General features: G+C 40.2%; 1 protein-coding gene across 3 annotated transcripts in view; it reads right to left on the bottom strand.

Moving 5' to 3' along the window:
- Itprid1 (ITPR interacting domain containing 1) overlaps nucleotides 1-20,258 on the bottom strand; it is a 144,733-nt gene that overhangs the window by 99,674 nt on the left and 24,801 nt on the right. For all 3 annotated transcript variants that reach the window (XM_076566851.1, XM_076566853.1, XM_076566852.1), the window contains exons 2-4: nucleotides 11,358-11,541; nucleotides 9,782-9,830; nucleotides 9,370-9,413 (exon numbers count right to left, since the gene is read on the bottom strand). In XM_076566851.1, coding sequence (XP_076422966.1) covers nucleotides 9,370-9,413; nucleotides 9,782-9,830; nucleotides 11,358-11,520 — 256 coding nt within the window. In that variant the 5' untranslated portion in view covers nucleotides 11,521-11,541. The remainder of the gene's footprint in view (nucleotides 1-9,369; nucleotides 9,414-9,781; nucleotides 9,831-11,357; nucleotides 11,542-20,258) is intronic.

Below are 20,258 nucleotides of genomic sequence, written 5' to 3'. Positions count from 1 at the left end.
GAGCTAGTGAGAGTAAAAATACATGGAATGTACAGCAAAGCAAGTGGGACCCTCATCAGAGTAAGGTAGGATGAGAAATATCCATCTATCTGAATGCTGGATATAGGCCATGTACATTCTCTCAACACTATTCCCATGTCAGTCATCACTAATCAGTCACAGAAGCTTTTCACTGAGCCTAGACAGAGTTTTTTAAACCTTCATCTGGCAGATTTTCATATGGGGTAAAGGACATTTTTCATAAAGTTAATAAGTAAACTTTTTAAGGAAAAAGTTACTGGGGGAGTGTATCTAATCTTAGGAAATCAATAATGACTAAAAATTACCATTGCTTTACAGAGTATTCTAGGGAATGTGACCTTGCATTTAGCTGCTTTTTTTTTTAATGCCAATAGACACCTCAATGAGCCAGAGTTTGTAAACAATACTGGCCCCTCACCTGGAAAGGCGTTATTAATTCATAGCAGCACACTTGCTCACCGAACACAGCTCAGTCTTGGAGCATCTCAAGATCACAAAATAACAATCAAGTGAAGTTGTCACATGAAAGAAAGCTGATTTACCACCTTATTAACCACATCATAAAACAAGCACAGTACAAATTCTCAGCAATTACTTGAAGACTTGATGTCATGATGAATTAAGTAACAAGTTGCCAAATGGAAGGTAAAATAAATTCCTTTTAACATTTTAGGCAAACTTCCCCTATGGTTTTCTTCCCTCTTCCTGTCAGGATGGCCCCCATTTTTACTTTGTAATCCACTGAGTGAATACCTGTGCATACCTGGTCTAACTCATCAGGGGAATTCTGGATTCCTTCTATGCAGTTCTCCCTATGGAAGAGCTCTGTGGTTCTGGGGCATTTCATGCTTTGTCCTGTGGCTGCTCCTGTGTTGCTCCAGCCTTTTCTAGTTGTCTGTTGCAGGTTTCCTAGAAAATGTGAATGAATGTGTATGTCCATGCAGGGATCTGGCACTGTGGCCACAGTAAATTGCTCAAACTGTCAGAGAGGAAATGGTCCATTTTCTGATATTGATGAGAAGAATTAACTCAGCCTTGCTACATTAAAAAAAAACATAGCCCTTGAAAAAATCCAATCACCCAGAAAATTCTGGTCACTGGACACTGGCTTCTCTTGCCCTGGACTTCATGAAATTTCAGTGACTGCACTGTAGCCACACTCCAGAGAACACATCCCTCTGCCTGAAACTGTAGTTAGGCGCAAGCTGGTTGCCAGGAAACAAAGGGCAGCATCCAAGGGAAAAAGAAGTTGGTAAAGGTAGCATATGGTCTGTGGAATGTGATGTGGGCCAGGCTTGCTCACAGTGGGGGATTGTGTGGTCTCCTTATACACATGGAAACCTTAACACCATCAGCACCAGCCGGGAGAAGAGCTTCCCTGTCTTCCATCATTCAGCCATGTCTCCCGAGGCTTAGCATCAGCACCAGTTAGGAGATGGCTGCCCTGTCGCCTCAATCTCATCATCATGGATACACACATACAGCTGCTGAGGGCTTTTCTAGACTCCTGATACTTTTCTGGACAGTTCTGGAAATGACACAAAATTCTAGCTCAGCCAGTGCATTCAGACATGCAGCACTCTCTGCTGCCAAGCTGAGAGTCTGAAGAAAACCCAGCCCATGGAATCTGATAAGACTTTTAAAGAAAAGCCTGGTCTATTTCTATTCTACATTCCCCATCTCCCTCAGGCCTGGGAGACCAAGTCCTGGGTTCATGTGTTTCTGTGTATTGATATCTTGAATCTGCAGAAGCAGCAGCTGGTCCTACAGCAGGTGGACACACTTGTGGAGAGTCTTACAGACTGCAGTATGAAACTATTACTTCCCCCGCCCCCATTTTTCTGACTTGTAAGGTAAGCTTCCTGGAGGCCAAGGTTGGATTTGTCAAGGTTAAGGCTTCTCTGGCCTGTTTCCAAGATGAACCTGAAGAAGAGGCACAAACTAGTGGCCCATAGTGTGCCAGAACTCACAGGGATTGGAACTCCAAGACTTTCCTTAAAACTTGGAAGGGAGAACAGAACAGGCCCAGGTGTCTTCGGGGTAGCAATCTGTTGAAGGCAGCCTACACTCCAATTTTCTAGTCTCTGTGCTGCCTGCTTCATTAGTGATTATCTGCCCAGCTCCTTGGAGCATTTGCTACCTCTGATCAGAGCAAGAATCTGAAGAACAGGGAACATCATAGCAGGAGTGAAAAGCTTCCCCTATTACACCAGATGTCCTGAAACTTCTGTAGGCCTCAGGCTGAAGGCTGTGTGTGCAGAAGGCAGAACTCATGGACACACCTACATCTCCGATGCAGTGCAGCGCCCGGCTGGCAGGGCACCTTCAGTTCCACACTCCATCTTGTTTTGGCTTTGGTGCTTTCTCTGCCATTTCCCCCTTTCAGGATCCCTTCTTAGATTTTTTAATTCTGGCTGAAAGCATTTGGAGAAGGTGAAACAAAGGTCAGCAAATTCCTGCTACCAACAAGTTCCTTAAGGATTGGTGTGGGGGAGAATTAAAGAGAGAACAGAAGTCCCTGCTCTGTGGCTTTCATTCCCTTCCGTGGTTAAAATTCCCATTCTGCTTCCTTCTAGATATAATCTCCAGCCACCCTCCCTACTGTTAGGTGGACTCCTGCCATCTGAAGCAGCAGATACCGCACTTAACCCTGCACAATGGATTACTGGAGAAGATGCAGTCAGATATGCAGAAGGCACTAATTAGCACCTTTGTTGGCTTAGAACGCATTTTTTATTTTGGTTTTCCTAAGCATTTCTGACTGATTCATAGAAGACATTTGGTTCTTTGGAATATCGTCCAATAGACTAATCAAATTACAGTTTTTGCAGTTCTCTAAAATAATAGCATTCTGCAGCTTTCTGTAAATTTAACTCCTGCCTGACCAGAACACTTTGTAGAGGTAATCCACAGTATGTTTTTCTGGTTTGGCAAATTATTAATCCATATTCTTACCCCAAAGAGACTCTTATATATTGTCTCATACTCACATTAAAAATCTTAAAGCTAAATGGAACCATTTTCTCTCTCCCTCACCCTATGTCCTGCTTATTTTCTGAGTGGCATTCTCTCCTCTTCCTTGTTCCAGAGTTGACACTGGTGCAAAGCCTTGCCATCTTAAGCCTGGATCAGTAATAACTTAGGCCTCTCCCACAGCCAAGAGAGTATCAGAACCTCACGTCTGTTTCCTCCTTGTAGTAAGGTCATAAGCCACACCAATAGAGATGCTCATCAAAAATTGTTCATGACTCTCTTCTAAGCAAAATCATGACATTAGAATGGCACTGATCCCAGACCTCAGTTACAATTACCCATGCATTTGAAACCAGGTCTTAGCTGACACTCCTCTACTGTCCCCATCCTGAGACTGTATGTGATTCCTCCTTTTTGGACTTTCAGAAATTTATCATCTGAGTACATTTTATTTAAACAAAAATAACAGTCTCCCTCACTGCACAAACCACTTCTTCAGACTGATTGCTTTCCATATGCTTTCCTGCATACATTTAGTTTTCTTCCATTTCTTTGTCTTTATTCAAACTCTAATTACTTCCATCACATTAAGTGTTCTTGGTTGCCTCATTGTTTTCTTGATTTTTCATTGACGAGGTCTAATCTTCTGAGAAAGACTTCTAAGCTGATAACATCATATTTGTGTTTTATTCAGATCCTTTTTTGATTAGTTTTGGGGCCACTGGGTTTAAAGATGATCCATACCCTAGTTAGGATTTCCATTTTGCCAGGGAGGAGGATCAGGTCTCTAATAAACTGAACTAGTGTAAACCAAGGGCCATGTGAGTGGGATCTAGGATGGGTCTAACTGTTGTTCACAAGACAAAGTGCATCTCCATGAAGAATCCAGAAGGCTATCAAAGAACACGGGGCTTGGGAGGCCTCAGGGAATTGCAAGAGGCCATCTGAACAAGACGTCAACCTAGAAGACATTAGATGAAGAAAGATTAAGAAGCAGGAGGAGCTGAGACTACAGGGTCTCATCGTGAGGCTCGTCTAGATTATGTTCAAATTGCCATGATGGAGAAAGAGTAGGATTCTTGGGAACAAGAGTCACCACATATCTGAGCCTCCCCAGAGCAGAGTGTCTTCAGCTTCCACTCAAACCCTCTGGCCTGGTGTGGTGGTTTGAATAAGAAAGAATCCCCCACATAGGGTAATATATTTGAATGTTAGTCATCAGGGAGCGGCATTATTCAAAAAGATTAGAAGGATAAAGAGGTCTGGCCTTGTTTGAGGAAGTGTGTCACTGGGGATGGGCTTTGCGGCTTCAAAAGCCCATGCCAAGCCCAGTCTTTCTCTCTCTCTGTCTACTGATCAGTATGTAGAACTCTCAGCTACTTCTCCAGCATGATGCTTGCCACCATGTTCGCCACCGTGATGATAATGGATTAACCTCTGAAACTCTATGCAAGGCCCCAATTAAACTCTTCCTTTTGTAAGAATTGTCTGCCTTGGTCATGGTATCTCTCACAGTAACAGAACAATGATTAAGACACCTGGGTATATAAAATAAGTACACAACCAAACATTCATCCATAATAAGTTATAAAGAAGTTTATTTTAAGCTGGGTGGTGGTGACATATGCCTTTAATCCCAGCACTGGGGAGGCAGAGCCAGGCAGATTTCTGTGAGTTCGAGGCCAGCCTGGTCTACAGAGTGAGATCCAGGACAGGCACCAAAACTACACAGAGAAACCCTGTCTTGAAAAACCAAAAAAAAAAAAAAGTTTATTTTAAAATAATTCTTTCCTATACAAAATATAACTTTATCATTTTTAAAATAAAATAAAAATTTCACACTAATAAGATTGATGTGTTCTATTAATACTATGTATAGAACTAAACCTTTTCTGAAATATTTGCCACAGAGTGGAATTACAGAGCATTCGGTGTTTTGGGGAGATGAATGATGTTATGATTTAATAATTAGCCATGATGAGAATATTTGCTGCATAAATACACAGTATAAAATGGCAGAAGCATGTTTAGAGCCATTTCAGATATTGTGGGAGATTCTGTCCTATTTTCAAGGCCACGTTCATTGAATGATTTTTTTTTAAAAAAATAAAACTCAAGTCAGCAAGTCAAACATCAGTATTTAAGATTAAATGTTCTAACAAAACATATCCAAAGACAAACTATCTGATACTTACACACAGAGGAATGATTGTAGGAAAATGTCGAAAGTTTTACATCCCATAATTAAATTGTTATGCTCCTATAAAGGCAGGAAGCTTTCTATCTACGGTAATTCACTGCACTTCATGACACACAGTGGTCCCACAGCATTCCAGGGTGGTCTATGAAACATTCGTTGGCATTGCATCATGAGCTTGATGCGTGGTGAGAACCAAGGTGAAGTCATGTGACACAAATCTGATTGTGTGCTGCCTCAACACTTTGGGTTCCATTACATATTTGATCTGGAATGAAGTTGTTGCTGTGGGATGTTTTCTCATTATATATTCAGAAACCTTTTACTGTTGCCAGGTTTTTGGGGACTCCCACAGCTGTGTGACCCCATGTAGAGTCACAGCCACTGTTTAAGAAGCAGGGAACAACAGTCTTCACTCTACATATATTCCCTTCACGGGCTTTAACGGGCTTCAACTGGCTTTACTTTGATCCTTTCTTGTGATACAGAGCACCAAGCTTGTAATTGGTTTTCTAAATTTTATGATTTAACATATCCCTTCAGGAAATAAACCCATTTACCCCTCTGGGGACCTGTCTAAGGATTGGCACATACCTGAAATCCTAGAGTTCTGGAGGGAGAGGAATAAAGTTCAAGGCCAGCTTGAGCTATGCAACAAGTTAATGTCTTAAAAGAACATGGCCTAGGGTCTGTAGAGATGGCTCACCAGTTAAGAGCACTGGCTGCTCTTCCAGAGGACCCAGATTCATTTCCCAGGACCCACAACACAGTTCACAACTGTCTCTACCTCCAGTTCCAGAGGATCTGATACCTTCATACCAATGCACATAAAATAAAATTAAAGAAATTATTTTAAAGAAAGAACATGGTCTAGCATAGAACCCAGTTTTATGCTGCTTGCTTAGTACCCATAAGACCTTGTGTTCAGTTTCTAGCACTAGAAAAGTAGAAAAATCAGAATGTTGAAGAAGATGAATGAATTAACTATCCACCAAGTAGTAACTGTCACTACATCTGTTCCAGAAACTGCTTTTCTGACATGGGAAATGGCTCTGGCCTTTTCACTCACAACGATGGGTAGGTGTGTCAACCATGTCAATTGTGTTACTTTACATGTTGAAGCATTGGTTAATCCTGACTGTCTCATCTTTACACTGTAATAAGTACATACTTTCACAGTCAGGGGGTAGTGACAATCAGTCTGTTCCCGGGTGGTGGCAATGAATTTGCCACAAACTGACACTGTCTACAGTTTCAGTATGTCATGTGAGATGAAGAGTGAGTCGTCAGTCTGGGGAGATGGATCTTATGAACGGGGTCCTTGGCACTGTGTCCTCAAAGAGGCTCGGAGTGTCTGCTTATGGTGTGGGTAGATCTGTGGTACTCCACCAAGCCCACATAGTCAACTGCTGTGCAGTTAGAAACCAATAAGGAGAGGTTGTCTGGACTCGGCAGTGGGGTTTTTTAGAAAGGGAATAGAGAAAGAAAGCGAATGCTGCCCAAGTCTTGCTTATAAGTCACCACCTGCTAGCTAGTAGACAACACTCTGGGGAGACTTAAAGGAGGCCACAGGGTTTTCAGCTACAGTGCCGTGACATTTGTTAGCAAATGGGGCAGACGGTGAGAGAGCATCATTCATGAAGTCTGCGTTAGTTGGGACATAAGTGGGAAGGGCAGCTGCCCAGCCTTCTGCAATTATTAAAATTAATATGGAAAGAAGGGACAAGGGAGCGTATCCATTCTAGTTAGAGGGAGGACTTTCTGTGTTAAGCCACTGTCTCTGTGGGAAGGAGGAAGATAATGTGACATCACCTTATATCCTGTCAGGGTTTTCTGAGTTTTATCCTCATCATTTCTTAGCAGCAACTGCTTTTCTTCCTTCACTGAAATTTATTTTTTCTTCTCCTACACTTCGCAGTGTGGTTCTGGACTTCCCTAAGCTCTGTGCATCTTTATGTACATACGGACTCATGGGAGGCCCAAAACTAACCTTCTGTGACCAAAACTCATGGCATTTAACACTGAGACTCTTCACCTGTGGCACAAGAATGAGACCAGCTCTGTTCCCACATGGGTGAATCAGTTCACGATGTGATCAGTGAGAAAGGCCTTGGACAGCAAAAACTCGATTTGTTTGTAGAAGCTCTTCTATTGTTAAAGGCCTTGCTGAAGATGAAGGAACTGCCAGATAGAAGCTGTGCCCCTCTGATCTCAGATCCACACAGAGACCCTGCTTCCCTCTGCCTGTGTCTTCAGAGTTCACCAGCTTGGCTCTGATGAGGCCAGACCAGGAGCTGTATTTTCCAGGAAGTGAAGTTTTTAATACAGTGTAACCAAAGGCCTCTCCACATCACATGAGCAAGAGTCAAAGGCAGATCTATGCTGAGAAATGTACCTACATTTTTATCTCTTCCTTGAGTCTGAATTAATATGAATAGAGAGATTGCCATATTCAGTTTATTGGAAACAAATGTTCAGTAATTTTGACATCACAGAAGCTTCATGGTAAATATAAAGCATTTTTAGATGAAATGTGGTCAAATTGCCTATTAAACTCCCATGTTTCTATCCATAGATTAGTGTTTTCCTTATTTGTCATCAGAGAATTGTCTTGTTACAGCCTACAGCAGTAAATGCAGAAACATGTAACTAGTCAGTGTAGAGAGTAAAGGACATCGGAGTGCTTAGCCCAAAGTCGGTCATCCACAGCGTTCTCTCTGGGGCTAAAGGTCTATCTAGGAAGAAGGATGGACAGAATGGAGGGGACAGAGTATGGTCAGGTGTGTTGTAAAAAGACTTCTCGTAGAATGATATAGCCTTCGTTCAGTGAGCCCACTTCAGGTCTAGAGACCCGCACAAGAGTGGGCCTGTCAACATTTTATCATGGAAGAGGAAAGGGCTCATGAGGCCTAACTCTCCCTGATGCACTATTGGCACTTAATGGTTCTTAGGGAAGGACATTGCTTTCTTCAGTCATGTAGCCACAGGTTGGTTGGATGATCTAGTAAACAACTTTTCACCCAAGCTTATGTGAGCAACCCTAATCAAATGCAGTAGAATACACACATGCCATGAAAATAGGAGGAAACTTTCTGGGAAAAGAAGGAGATGACAAGAGAAGAAACTGAGGATAACAGGAGGCAATAGGAGGTGATGACTAAAATCATTATGTACATGATGACACTGTCAAAGAATAAAAAATAAATATAAATGTAAATTATAAATATAAATAAATATAAACTATAAAGCAACCCAGTGAAGGAGAAAATTTCAAATATAGTGTCAGTTTAAACTTTTAAAGTATAATGTCCCAATCTAAATTGCTTGGCAAGTAGTAGTCAATCTTACTTGATGATGACGATGATGTGAAATAATTAAGAGCATCAATGTGAGTTACTATAAGACTAACAGACGTCCCTCTAATCATTATATTCCTAATTTATGTCATATTTGAATACATTCTTTAGGCATTTGCTCAATTCTAGTATGTTATTTATTTTAACACCTATGATCAAGGCTTGAAGAAAACATTGATTTTCATTTTCAGTCACAAGATTTCATCTGATCCATCCAGTGGTATTTATAAAATAAGCACATTTTAGAATAGAGGAATCTTAGATCCCATGAAGTTGGGTATTTTCATTTAATGAAGTGAGACCTGTACTCATTATTTTAATAATGTTATTATCAAATCCTAGGAAGACAGTATGATACATTTCCTGTCTCAGAAATATTTGTGCTGTTTGGTTTAGGATTTAGTCATTTGTTCAGCTCTAGGATAAATATATCATTAGAGAAGAGATAGAAATAGAATTTTGATACCAAAATACCAGAGAGAAAATAGGTTTAGAAATAAAACTATAGTATATTATGAATAATTAAGCTATTTTGTTTTCATAAGGACACCCTTGCAAATGTCTGCATAGGCCCAGAGAGTTTCCTGCGTAGTCTGAGTGTTTGATGGTAGCAATGACCCTGGTTTCAGACCATAACCTCCTGCTGGGGGCGTGGCCACACTTTCTGAGTCCTAGTCTTATAAAATCAAATGAGAAGATCAACTTACTTCCGAAAGCCCCTTCTATGTCTCCCTTGAGGAAGATCTATTAACATGAGTGTTTTCCACACATACATCTACTCAGCTCTACAAAGCGCAGATGCTCTGGGTTTTCTTGACTTACCAGAATGGTTGATGGCTTGCTGGAAGTTTTCATTTACAGAGACACTAAAAAAGAAGCAGAAGCATTGTGAGCCCCAAACTGTGTGTAAATACATTAGTACCGAGTTGCTTTTGTAATTAAACAGAACAGAAATCAGACTTAGATTTCACTGAGAGGACTTTAAAAAGTGAACACACAGTCAGCTCCAAATAGGATTCTATTTTTGCACTTTTTAATTGACATATAGCTTTTGAAGGAACATAGTAATCCTTCAATTACCCAGTTAGTAGGAAAATCATACCTCTCCCACTGTGGTAACCCATAGCTGGGAGCCCATCCCAGGGAGGGTTAACCCACATTATTTTCATGGAGCTTTGCAAGAGAAATGTATAAGGTGCACACACATGCTAAAATAAAATAAAGCACCACTTACAAGAATCCAGAGTCCAGCCACTGCTGGATACTTTCCTGTTTGGAATTTTCTATAAAGAAAAAAAAAAAAACAGATCTGTTAGTCAAAGCACAATCAGCTACAATGACCCACTCTATCATCAGCCACACTCAGCAGCTCTGTTTCCTACATAGTTAGTCACATGTTCATGTAAGCATATTCATTTTTCCCCTAGAGGCACAACCTCCTGGTTTCCATAATCAGCCTCTTCCAAGAATTGATGTAAACTTGCCAAAAGACTATAACTTAAGAAGAAAGGAACAAAATGTTAAGGACTAGCAAAATGAATCAATGAAGGGTGAGAGATGTTAGAATGACTATAAAATTACCTAGTGTGAATACAATGGGAAGAAAAGCATATGAGACTTTTGTTTCTCTCTTGTTGGTTCTAAATCACCACGGAACCTCTCCTTATTAAATCCCAACATTTACCTAAGGCAGCTAGCCAGCAATGTTTATTTGCAAGCAGTTCTCTGCCAGGTTAGAAACCAGATTTGCATTCATTCCAGGGACAAATTGCAGCAGAGTCCCAGGATTTCCAAAGGCAACCTGTGTTAAAAAGGCATCAGCCTTTTAAGGTGGATCTTTAGCACTGGCTCAAAAATAGGCAATGAAAAAGGAAAGAAGACAAGGGAGCAGCTCCTGACAGACATTTGCTCTAGTTCCTGTTGGCTACCACCTCATACACTGGGCTCAGTCTGACTTTGTCTGTAAAATATTTGAATAATCCTCACATAAGTTATCAGGTGAACCAAAACAGCCCATAAGCCTGTGAGATTATGGGGAGTATTGATTTGTGGTGCCATGGGTGGACAGAGTGGGAATGTTTTATTTATTACTCTGTATGTTATTAAAATGATCATCAGTGCCTTATTCAAGCCAAAAAAACATTCAATGAAATGGTGTTCTGAAACAAGGTTCATTGGGAGCTGGGGAGATGAGTTTCAGGGCAAGTGCTTGATGAGCAAACATAAGGAACTGCCTTTGGATCCCCAGCACCCACAAAAGATCAGGTCATGGCTGCACTCTAGGGCAAGGATCCCTTGAGCTCACTAGCAGCCAGTCTAGCTGAATTGCACTGCCCCAGGTTCAGTGAAAGACAATCTCTTTATTTCTCTGTCTCTCTCACACACATATGCACAAAGGAGGAGGAGGAGGTGAGAGGGAGGAGGACTAGGAGGGGGAACATCATTAGGGAGAGGACCATGAGGGAGAGCACCAAGGGTATGAGGAGGGGAAGGAGGAAGTGGAGTGGGGGAGGGGAGGGAGAAGCTTTATGTTTCCAGCCTGGATGCATCTTCAGAATTTTGGGATTTAGCATGTGGGTGTTAGAGTGGAAAGGAAGCAGTGTTTATCCCTTCGCTGGTCTATTTGTGCTGAGGTCCATGGGGGGTCAGATATGCCCATTTCATAGAACTGCTTGCCATCATGTCAGGAACACTTGTTTCTTTAATGCCAAGTTCAAATCCTTAGAAGTCACTTGCCCCCAAGCAAAAGCCTCACATCTCTCACCACCCATGACAGGACATTTTCTAGATGCCTAGAAGGCCCCTCTTACCTTGCATGTGCATAGAGACCATTGCGCTTTCTTCTTCAGAGCCAGGAAGCAGCTGGCCATCCAGAGGTGTCCATGCCCTCTTGGTATGCCTTAGGATCTCTCTCTTGCTCTTTTCCAGGACTGCTACAGGAGTATCAGAGCCTTGTAACTTCTCCATCATCATGAGGGTGATTCTGTGACCTGACTAAAACCACACAAGCAGACAAAGCAGCAACAATGAGGTTTGACTCAGCCAGAAGGAGGGTTCTAGAAGCAATGGAGCCATCTAAAGTCACCATCTCACTGAGACAGGCTCACCTACTGAAACAGTGTTCCTGCTGATTTTGGCAGAAGAGTTTCTTTGCTATGGAAAGTCAGACCAGGAATTAACTTGGCTTTGCTAGTCACAAGGCCACATTCACATTGATGGATTCAATGTTGTGTTCCGAGATATGAACAGAGAACAGAAAAATTGAACTTTGACAACAAACTTACCTTTATGTCATGCTAGTCTTTGAGCTTTGACCACATGATAGGTGTTAAAAAAACATGTAAACATTTTTATTTATTCATTTTACAAAGTTCAGATTCAAACCCATCCTTTTTTACATAAATTATTGTCATAACATATGTTTCAAGTAGCAATAAATCAGTGTTGTAGAATGTTATCTTAAGATGCATTACATTTGTTTATGCCGTGGAACATTTGTCTAATGATGCAAAGATGTGTTGCATTCTTTTATATTTCATTTGTTTAACTCAGTGAATCTGTGTTACTTTGCCTGTCTAAAACGCCTGATGGTCTAGTAAAGAGCTGAGTAGCCAATAGCAAGACACATCAAAGGACAGATGGGGCTGGCAGGCAGAGAGAATAAATAGAAAGAGAAATCTGGGAGGAAAAGAAGAAAAGTAAGAGAACAAGGAGAGGAGGATGGTAGGGGCCAGCCACACAGCCACACAGCCAATTACAAAGTAAGGGTGAAAGTAAGATATACAGAAATAAGAAAAGGAAAAAGCCTAGAGGCAAAAGATAGATGGGATAATTTAAAGTTAAGAAAAGCTGCCAAGAAACAAGCCAAGCTAAGGCTGGGCATTTATAATTAAGAATAAGCTTCCATGTGTGATTTAATTGTGAACTGGGTGGTGGGCCCCACAAAAGACCAAAGATCAGAGAGCAAAAGAGTAAAAAGCAAAAACAAACAACAGATCAATCTTTAAATTCAGAGAAATGGCTGAAAAGCCAGGATTCAGCAGCATTCCTAGCACCCTGGTATCGGTGCCTGATCACTAATCACATGGCATATAAACTGCCATCTGCGATGGGTGTCTGATAAAGGCAAACATTCAGGCTCACTGCAAATATCTCATTATTCTCTTTTTAAGTTCAGGCAAGCACTCCAGATGCAATTATCAGTAACATTGCCCTTACACACTTTATATATTTAAATTGTGCCATAAGGTGAAGTACATTCACAAGTACAGCTGTAAATTTACTGTAAAAATGACTGATGCTTATGGTAAATATTACTTTTACATTCTAAATCTAAAGATGAAAAATTTTCAAATAGTTAAAAATAAGGACTCAAAGGTGGACATTCCATTCAGGAATGTTAACTTTAGGATACCCTGTATAGCAAATTAAAAAGAAATGACAACAATTCAAGGCACAAATAATACAGATCAGATATTTCAGACTTCATGCAGTAGTTGTCTGGTATACTAGAATTGAGAACACTGGAGAAAGTAGCTCCAGGGTCAGCATTAAAAGCATAGTTATTTGATTTCACATAGGTTTTGACTCTTTAAAATTTAAAGAAAAAGTTGTCTTTGGCAGTACCTTGCATTCAATGGGTATGAGGGAGGATCAGAGCATCAGCTTTGACAATGCAAAATTTCACAAGAAGTAAAATTCCAAACTTGTGCTCAAGGATATCCTGAGCTATCCTTAGACTCGTTAGAGAAAGATGTGTTTCATGAGCCCTGCTGCCTCCTTTAGAAACCCGTTTCCAGGAACATTTGAAACCCAGGTCTGGCCAGTTTCACTTCACACTAGGAGGTAGCCTAAGCCTATATTATGTTGTTCCCAGAACCTGAAACATCCAGTGGTTTCTCTCCCCACATCCTTCTACTTTAATGGCAATGGCATTGATCCCTGCGTGTATAAAGAGACCCACTAATGTGGATGGTTGTTTACATCATGTTTAAAATTTTAAAGGTGCAAAACTTTATGTGCCAGATCTTCACTTTGTACAAAAAGCTAATATGTTGAAAAAAGAAAACACAAATGTACCAAAATGTTACCAAATTCTCAGAATGTTGAAGACCATCAAAAGGAGCAAACAAGTGGTTCCACTGAGATTCTATTTGAGTTTTCTCTGGTTTGAACAACATCAACCCAACTGTTCCCTTTCACATCAGCGGATAGCAATGCTAGGAAACGTGAAACTCTCATGCCGTGACAATCATCACAGGTTTTGCCTGTGTTACACAACCGTCTCCAGAGTAACACATGGGCCAGGGCAAAGGGTCTTGGGAAAGGGAACTCCAGTTAGTTTGGGCAGTATTCTTGTTGCCTGTTTTGTTTGTTTAATTTTTCTTTTGCATTTACCTATCTATCTATCTATCTATCTATCTATCTATCTATCTATCTATCTATCTATCTATCTATGTATCTATCATCTATCTGTGTGTGTGTGTGTGTGTGTGTGTGTGTGTGTGTGTGTGTGTGTGTGTGTGAAAGCCATGGAAAAGATAAGGAGTTCAGAGGTCTGGTCTAACCTTCCGCCATCTGAGTTCTGAGGCCTGAACTCAGGTCATCAGGCCTGGTAGCCAGTTGCCTCTACCCACTGAGCCACCTACCTCACCCAATCCCATTCTTGATTCTTATGTGTTTAAAACAGCATATCTGACAGCTCACAGAGCCCTGACTTTCACCTCAGTTTCTTTGCCTTCTGAACGTTGAAGGAATTCTCAAACTTTTCTTAGACCACATTCCTTCACATCTGGAATAGTTGTAAAATAACTACTTCATAGGGAAGATTAATAGGAAATCTATTCAAAACGCCCACATATTTGCTAGCTCTTCTTTCTATTTTTGTCTTTTTTTCATCACTATCCTGTCAAGGACTGCATTGCCAAGTGAAGGAAACAAAACACCAGTTGTTCTGGTTTTGGTGCTATCCTGGCTGATTTTATGTCCACTTGACACAAGCTGGAGTCATTTGGGAAGTGGAACCTCAACTGAGAAAATGTCCCCATCAAATTGGCCTAAGGAAAAGCCTACGGGACATTATTTTAAATTAAGGATTGATGCAAGAGGGCCCAGCCCATTGTGGGTGATGCTATCCCTGGGCTAGTGGTCCTGGGTTCTATAAGAAAGCAGGCTAAGCAAGTTATGAGGAGCAAGCCAGTAAACAGCACTCATCCGTAGCCTCAGGGTGAGCTCTTCCTCCAAGTTCCTGCTCTGTTTGAGTTTCTGCTCTGATTTCCTATTATGATGAACTATGACATGGCAGTGGATGTGAAATAAACCCTTACCTCCTCAAGCTGCTTTTGGTTATATTGTTTTATCACAGAAATAAAACCCCTAAATAAGACAATTTCCGTTGCTGTGATAATATATCCTGACAAAAACGCACCTTAGGGGAAGAAAGGGCTTTATTTCACCTTACAGTTCTAGGATCTAGAGCATCATTGATGTAAAAACTTGATCCATTGTCAAGATCAGGGAGAAAAAAATGTGAAGACAATGCTTGCTTATATCCAGCTTCTTTCTGTCCTATAGGGAAATTGCTAACCAGGATGAGATGATCCCTCTATATCATAAAAAATAAAGATAATCATCCTCACAACATGTTCACAGACAAATCTGATAAAGTGAGGCTCTCTTCTCAGATGTTCTAAGTTGTATAAAGTTTACTTTAAGACTAAACACTATACCAATAAATAAAAGAGTACTTTCGGTAGAAAACATATTTGACACTCTTAGTTTGTGGATGACCTATGTTGGCTTGAAATCACTCAATCTGAATAACAAAAATATTTGGAAGTGGGAGGATACAGTATTTCTACAATTGTGGGAATGAAGAGTCCCTGGGGCATGCTAGAGGCTTTTAGCAGGGTCTTGAAATTTCTTCAAATGTATACTTGATCTCATGGGTACAAGTCGCAGTTTCTAGCCTTGGTCATCTTTTCTTAGCAGGCCCTGTGGGCAATAAGGTAACTTCATAAAGGAAGAACAACCCTGACACAGTCTGGGTCCATGGGGATCTCTTAAACCACCTCGAGTCCCTTCTCATACTCATTATCATAGCTGTTCTCTAGCCCTTCATAAGATCTCCAATATCACCCACTCTTCCCTTCTCTCCTCTACTCTGCTCAGACACTGACTCCCCCAGCAGTAGCTCTTAGGAAAAAGTTACTTGAGACTAATCAGTGTCTGGTAGGACCTGCCTCTGTCCAACTGTGGCCTTGCTCACAGAATTCTATAAAAGAAACTTCTAGGCTTGTGCTCTCAAAAGATTATTGTTAAAACTCTCAAGATTACTCACTTCACTACCCAAACCAAGACTCCAACTCTTGAGAAGCTGAAACTTTAAAAGAACCAGAGAATGTGCATTTTCTCATTGTGCCCCCGAGTCTTACTCATGTGAGTAGCATTGCTTACCTCACCCAATCTTCTACCCTTCTTGGACTTTCCTAATCTCAAGGACTCACGTACTACTACCTACTGTCCCTGGCATGCCAACCTCATCACTGAATATCCTTCTGTCTCCCTTATCTAACTGAAACCCAGATGTGCTTTCCTTTGTCAGCCTCCTAAACCAGGATTGCCTGTCCTTCCTACCATATAATCTGAACTATAATATATATTTGGGGGTGGTATAAATTTATTTTGTGCTCATCTTGCTGCTTTGTGGTCTTGCTTTCTCTGCATATGTCATCAGGTTATGGAGTCCTAAATATTTACTGAATTCACTCTTACTACCAATACTAGAATGACTTTCTTGTCATCTTTCTGGATTACCAATATAGATGACCCTTGAACACTGGACTCATCAGTCCATTATGTTTTCACTTTCAGTAGTCTTTCTCTCTACTCAATTCCCATGGTCATACTTTATTCATCATTAGAAAATGGCCTCCCAAATTCCAAGTCAAGCTTTTGCTGTTGCTTCTATTTCATTCGGATTTCCTTGTACACCTTCTTTTTCCTTCTTGTTGGATCATTCTATTCGATTTTAAACATACTATAATATGATCCATCTTAAAATAATCCTCCATCTACCCTGCCAAATCTAAATTCAATTTCTCTTTGGTTTTATAGAACAGTGTTGATGATCCCCAAACCCAAATTTCCAAATCTTGTCCATCCTCTGAACTTCAGATCATGGTGTTCCCATTTACTTGACATGTCCACATGGATATTTGGAGAAAAACAGTATGTGTCACACTGAATTCTTCATTGTTTCCCTGATTTCATCTTACTCTCCTTTAGCATTCTGCGTCTCAACAAATTGCATCCCCTTAGCATACCTGCTCAGTCAATAACCTACAAGCCTTCCTCAATTCTTGTATTCCTTCCTTCTTTCAACTTTAATCCTAAAACAGCCTTACCACATACCTCAAAACATCCATTTCCAGTGCTGACAACCTGACATAAACAGAATTTGCAGTCTCTCTTGGGTCTTGTAAGAGGACCCTGTCCACACACCATCCATATGTAACATTCCATATGTAACTGAGTATACTGTTAATACTTCATTTTCTGTACTTACCATTTTAGAATCTCTGAAAGCTGTACTTATCACTTCCTCTTAATAGGAACAAGTTTTTAGTTGGGTTTTTAGTAACCAAATTTCCAGAATTTCTTCCTACTTAGTGTAAAGCATTCTTTTTCAAGTTTGTTTTCATCTTCCTCGATTCTAAATTTTGAGTGTTTATACCTCAGTATTCAGCATCCACTTCTCTCTTCTGTCTACAGCCTCTCCCTATATGAATGTGTCCGTATTTATTTCACTGTTACCCATAGCTCACTGTAAATTGCTTTAAAATATTGGCTTTGTTTGATAAGTCTGTGTTTATCCCTCAATTTATCCTCCCTGTTTCTTAACCACCTTGACCATCCTGAGAGTTTCCCCAAGGCAGATATCTTGGTTATTTTATCATATTGGCATAGGTAAGATACTAAATGTGTACTTGCAGAAGGAGCAGCTATGTAAATGAGTGCCAGAAACAACTGAGCAATAGCAAAACATAGCTGATTGACTTAGGGAAAGCTAGAAAAGATGTCACTCCTACACCTTTGTCAGGAATGGTTCACAGCATCAAGAAGTAATGCATAATAGATATGAATTAGAAAAAATAATGTGATTATATATATATACATGTAGACGCATATAAACAATATTCCTATCATAGTAAGGACTATCTAAAATATAGTCTAAAACTATTTGAATAGTTTCTTTTCATTTCTCCTATTAACCTCTCAACAGCTAATAAGCAAATGAAAGATTTTAATCCATCCACCAGGGAAATGAAAAGCATGTCGTTTCCAGTTTAATTAATCAACAAATAGCTGTCACTTGGCTGTATGACACTAGACATGTAGTTTCAAGTTTCTTGGAATGTAACTTCTTTTCACATAATAGGAAGGAATTGAATGAGATGAGATAATTCTGTAACTTCATTATTCTATTTCCATTTTCCACACAGACTATTTAATATGTGGCTAATGGTGCTCACACTGAAAATATTTTAAAATTATATTCAACAAAATTACATGAACAGGAAGAATAAGCCATTGTTCCTAGTACTCATAAGTTTGGAAGATTCAAAATCTCAAGCAAAAAAGTCAAGCCAGGAATCCCCTTCTGCTCTCACTTCTTATCCAAGTCTCAAAGTCCCACAAACACTGGTAAAGAGTTCCAAATGATTCAGGAAAGTAGAGGCAGATCCTGGGGAAGAGTGTGTTCCATCAACACTCTGCTAAGGGGAACAGGCAGTCTGTGATGACTTATTCTGTGGGTGGCTTCCTCCCACCATGAAATATGTGAAGGTTGCTTACTCTTGCCATTTAGGAGCAAGCTGGATTTAAAGACAAGGCATTTGTGCCCCAGCCGGAACCTAATGTCAGATTCCCTAAACTTGGAGTTAGCATCTTTTCATGGTGAAAATAAGCACAAGATTATTAGTTGAAAGACCACATACACTGCTTCCTGGAGACCTGCACAGCTTCAAGACTGATGACATCAGACCCACTGACTCCTCACTGCCAGCACTGTTTTAGTCACTTCCCAACTTTCAAGCTTTTTCCCCCCTTCCTCAATGGCTGCCTTTACTTTTCTCTTGGTTGCTCTGTTGTCTTCTCCACATTGCCTTTGTCTTCTTCTACCAAGGAGGAAAGAAAAGATGAGGGAATATCAGTGATGCTCATGTAGCTCATCTCCTATTCCACCATCTCTGCAATCTAAGTCCCTTCAAGTGCATCAGACTCTGAAAGAGGAGAACTAAGGTTCATCAGTGTGTTCTCCCCTCTAATCGTGGTGGCTACAAGTCATGCTACAAGCAGTGCCCTTCTCTTCTCTGGACACTGTCTCGTTGTACTAAAATAGAGCTTGTTTTTGAGTACTTCTCTCCTTCAATGTCTCACAACAACTTATGCAAAACCCTATTACAGCACTCACCATCCTCAAGTGGAATAGTTCACCTCATGAATGCCTCTCCCATCACACAAATGAATTAACTGAGGGCAAAACCCATGAAATTCCTTCTGGATCCATGGTTCTTAGTCCAGGATACAAGTGATTGTAGATGATTAGTGATGGCTGCTTAATGAATGAAACAGTGATTGCATCTGACCTTGGATTCTGTGTTCTTAGTAAGTGGAAATTGTGACTTATTCATCTTTATAATGTCTATTATGTCAGACACTGTATCACATATCAGAAGTTATTCACAAAATACATTGTAAAATTAAGCCATTATAAGTAAATGAATTCAATAATGACATTTACCAATTTAATTCAATTAAATATTTGAGTGTCTACTGTGTACAAGAAAAAATTTAAGAAGCTTAGAGTTGATTGTGAGAAATTATACCAATTAACTACAGAGATGTAGGAGGATGTGCATCCTAACAGAAGCACAAAACCATTCTTCAAATGCTATGAGAAGAATCCTTTCATTTGTGAATACATTAGTATTCTTAGAAAGGAGACTTTTGATTCTGGCCCTTAAAGATTGAGAGACAAATAGAAAAACTTTCCAGAAACAGGCATTAAAATATTTATCAACAATAGAATACATAGACTGTTAAAAAGTGGCTTGTTGTAGAATATTATTTTAAGATGTATTACATTTGTTTATGCTGTAGAACACTTTAATGATGCAAAGATGTGTTGCATTCTTTTATGTTGCATTTGTTTAACTCTGTGAAGCTGTGTTACTTTGCCTGTTAAAATACCTGATTGGTCTGATAAAGAGCTGAAGGGCCAATAGCAAGGCAGGAGAAAGGATAGGAGGAGCTGGCAGGCAGAAATAAAAAGGAGGGGCAAGAAGGAGAGGAGCAAGAAAAGGGGGAGAGGAGGACTCCAGGGCTAGCCACCCAGCTACACAGCAAGCCATGGAGTAAGAAGTAAAGGAAGGTATACAAAAATAGAGAAAGATAAAAGCCCAGAGACAAAAGGTAGATGGGTTAAACTAAGGCCCAGCATTTATAAGAAGAATAAGCCTCGTGTGTGATATATTTGTGAGCTGGGTGATAGGCCCCCCAAAAGAACAAAGAGTAAAAACAACCAACAATGGTTGCTTTGTGATTAATATATGCTCTTTAGTGTTAAATCAGATGCCATCTTATCTGGTGATAATTATGCTTAAGTGACCCTTCTGTTTGCCTCTATCACACTTCCTTCCCATGTATCT

The sequence above is a fragment of the Peromyscus maniculatus genome, chromosome 3 (genome assembly GCF_049852395.1).
Source record: "Peromyscus maniculatus bairdii isolate BWxNUB_F1_BW_parent chromosome 3, HU_Pman_BW_mat_3.1, whole genome shotgun sequence".
NCBI lineage: Eukaryota > Metazoa > Chordata > Mammalia > Rodentia > Cricetidae > Peromyscus > Peromyscus maniculatus.
The sequence above is the reverse complement of the archived record's forward strand: the minus strand, read 5'-3'. Positions and strand labels throughout refer to the sequence as shown.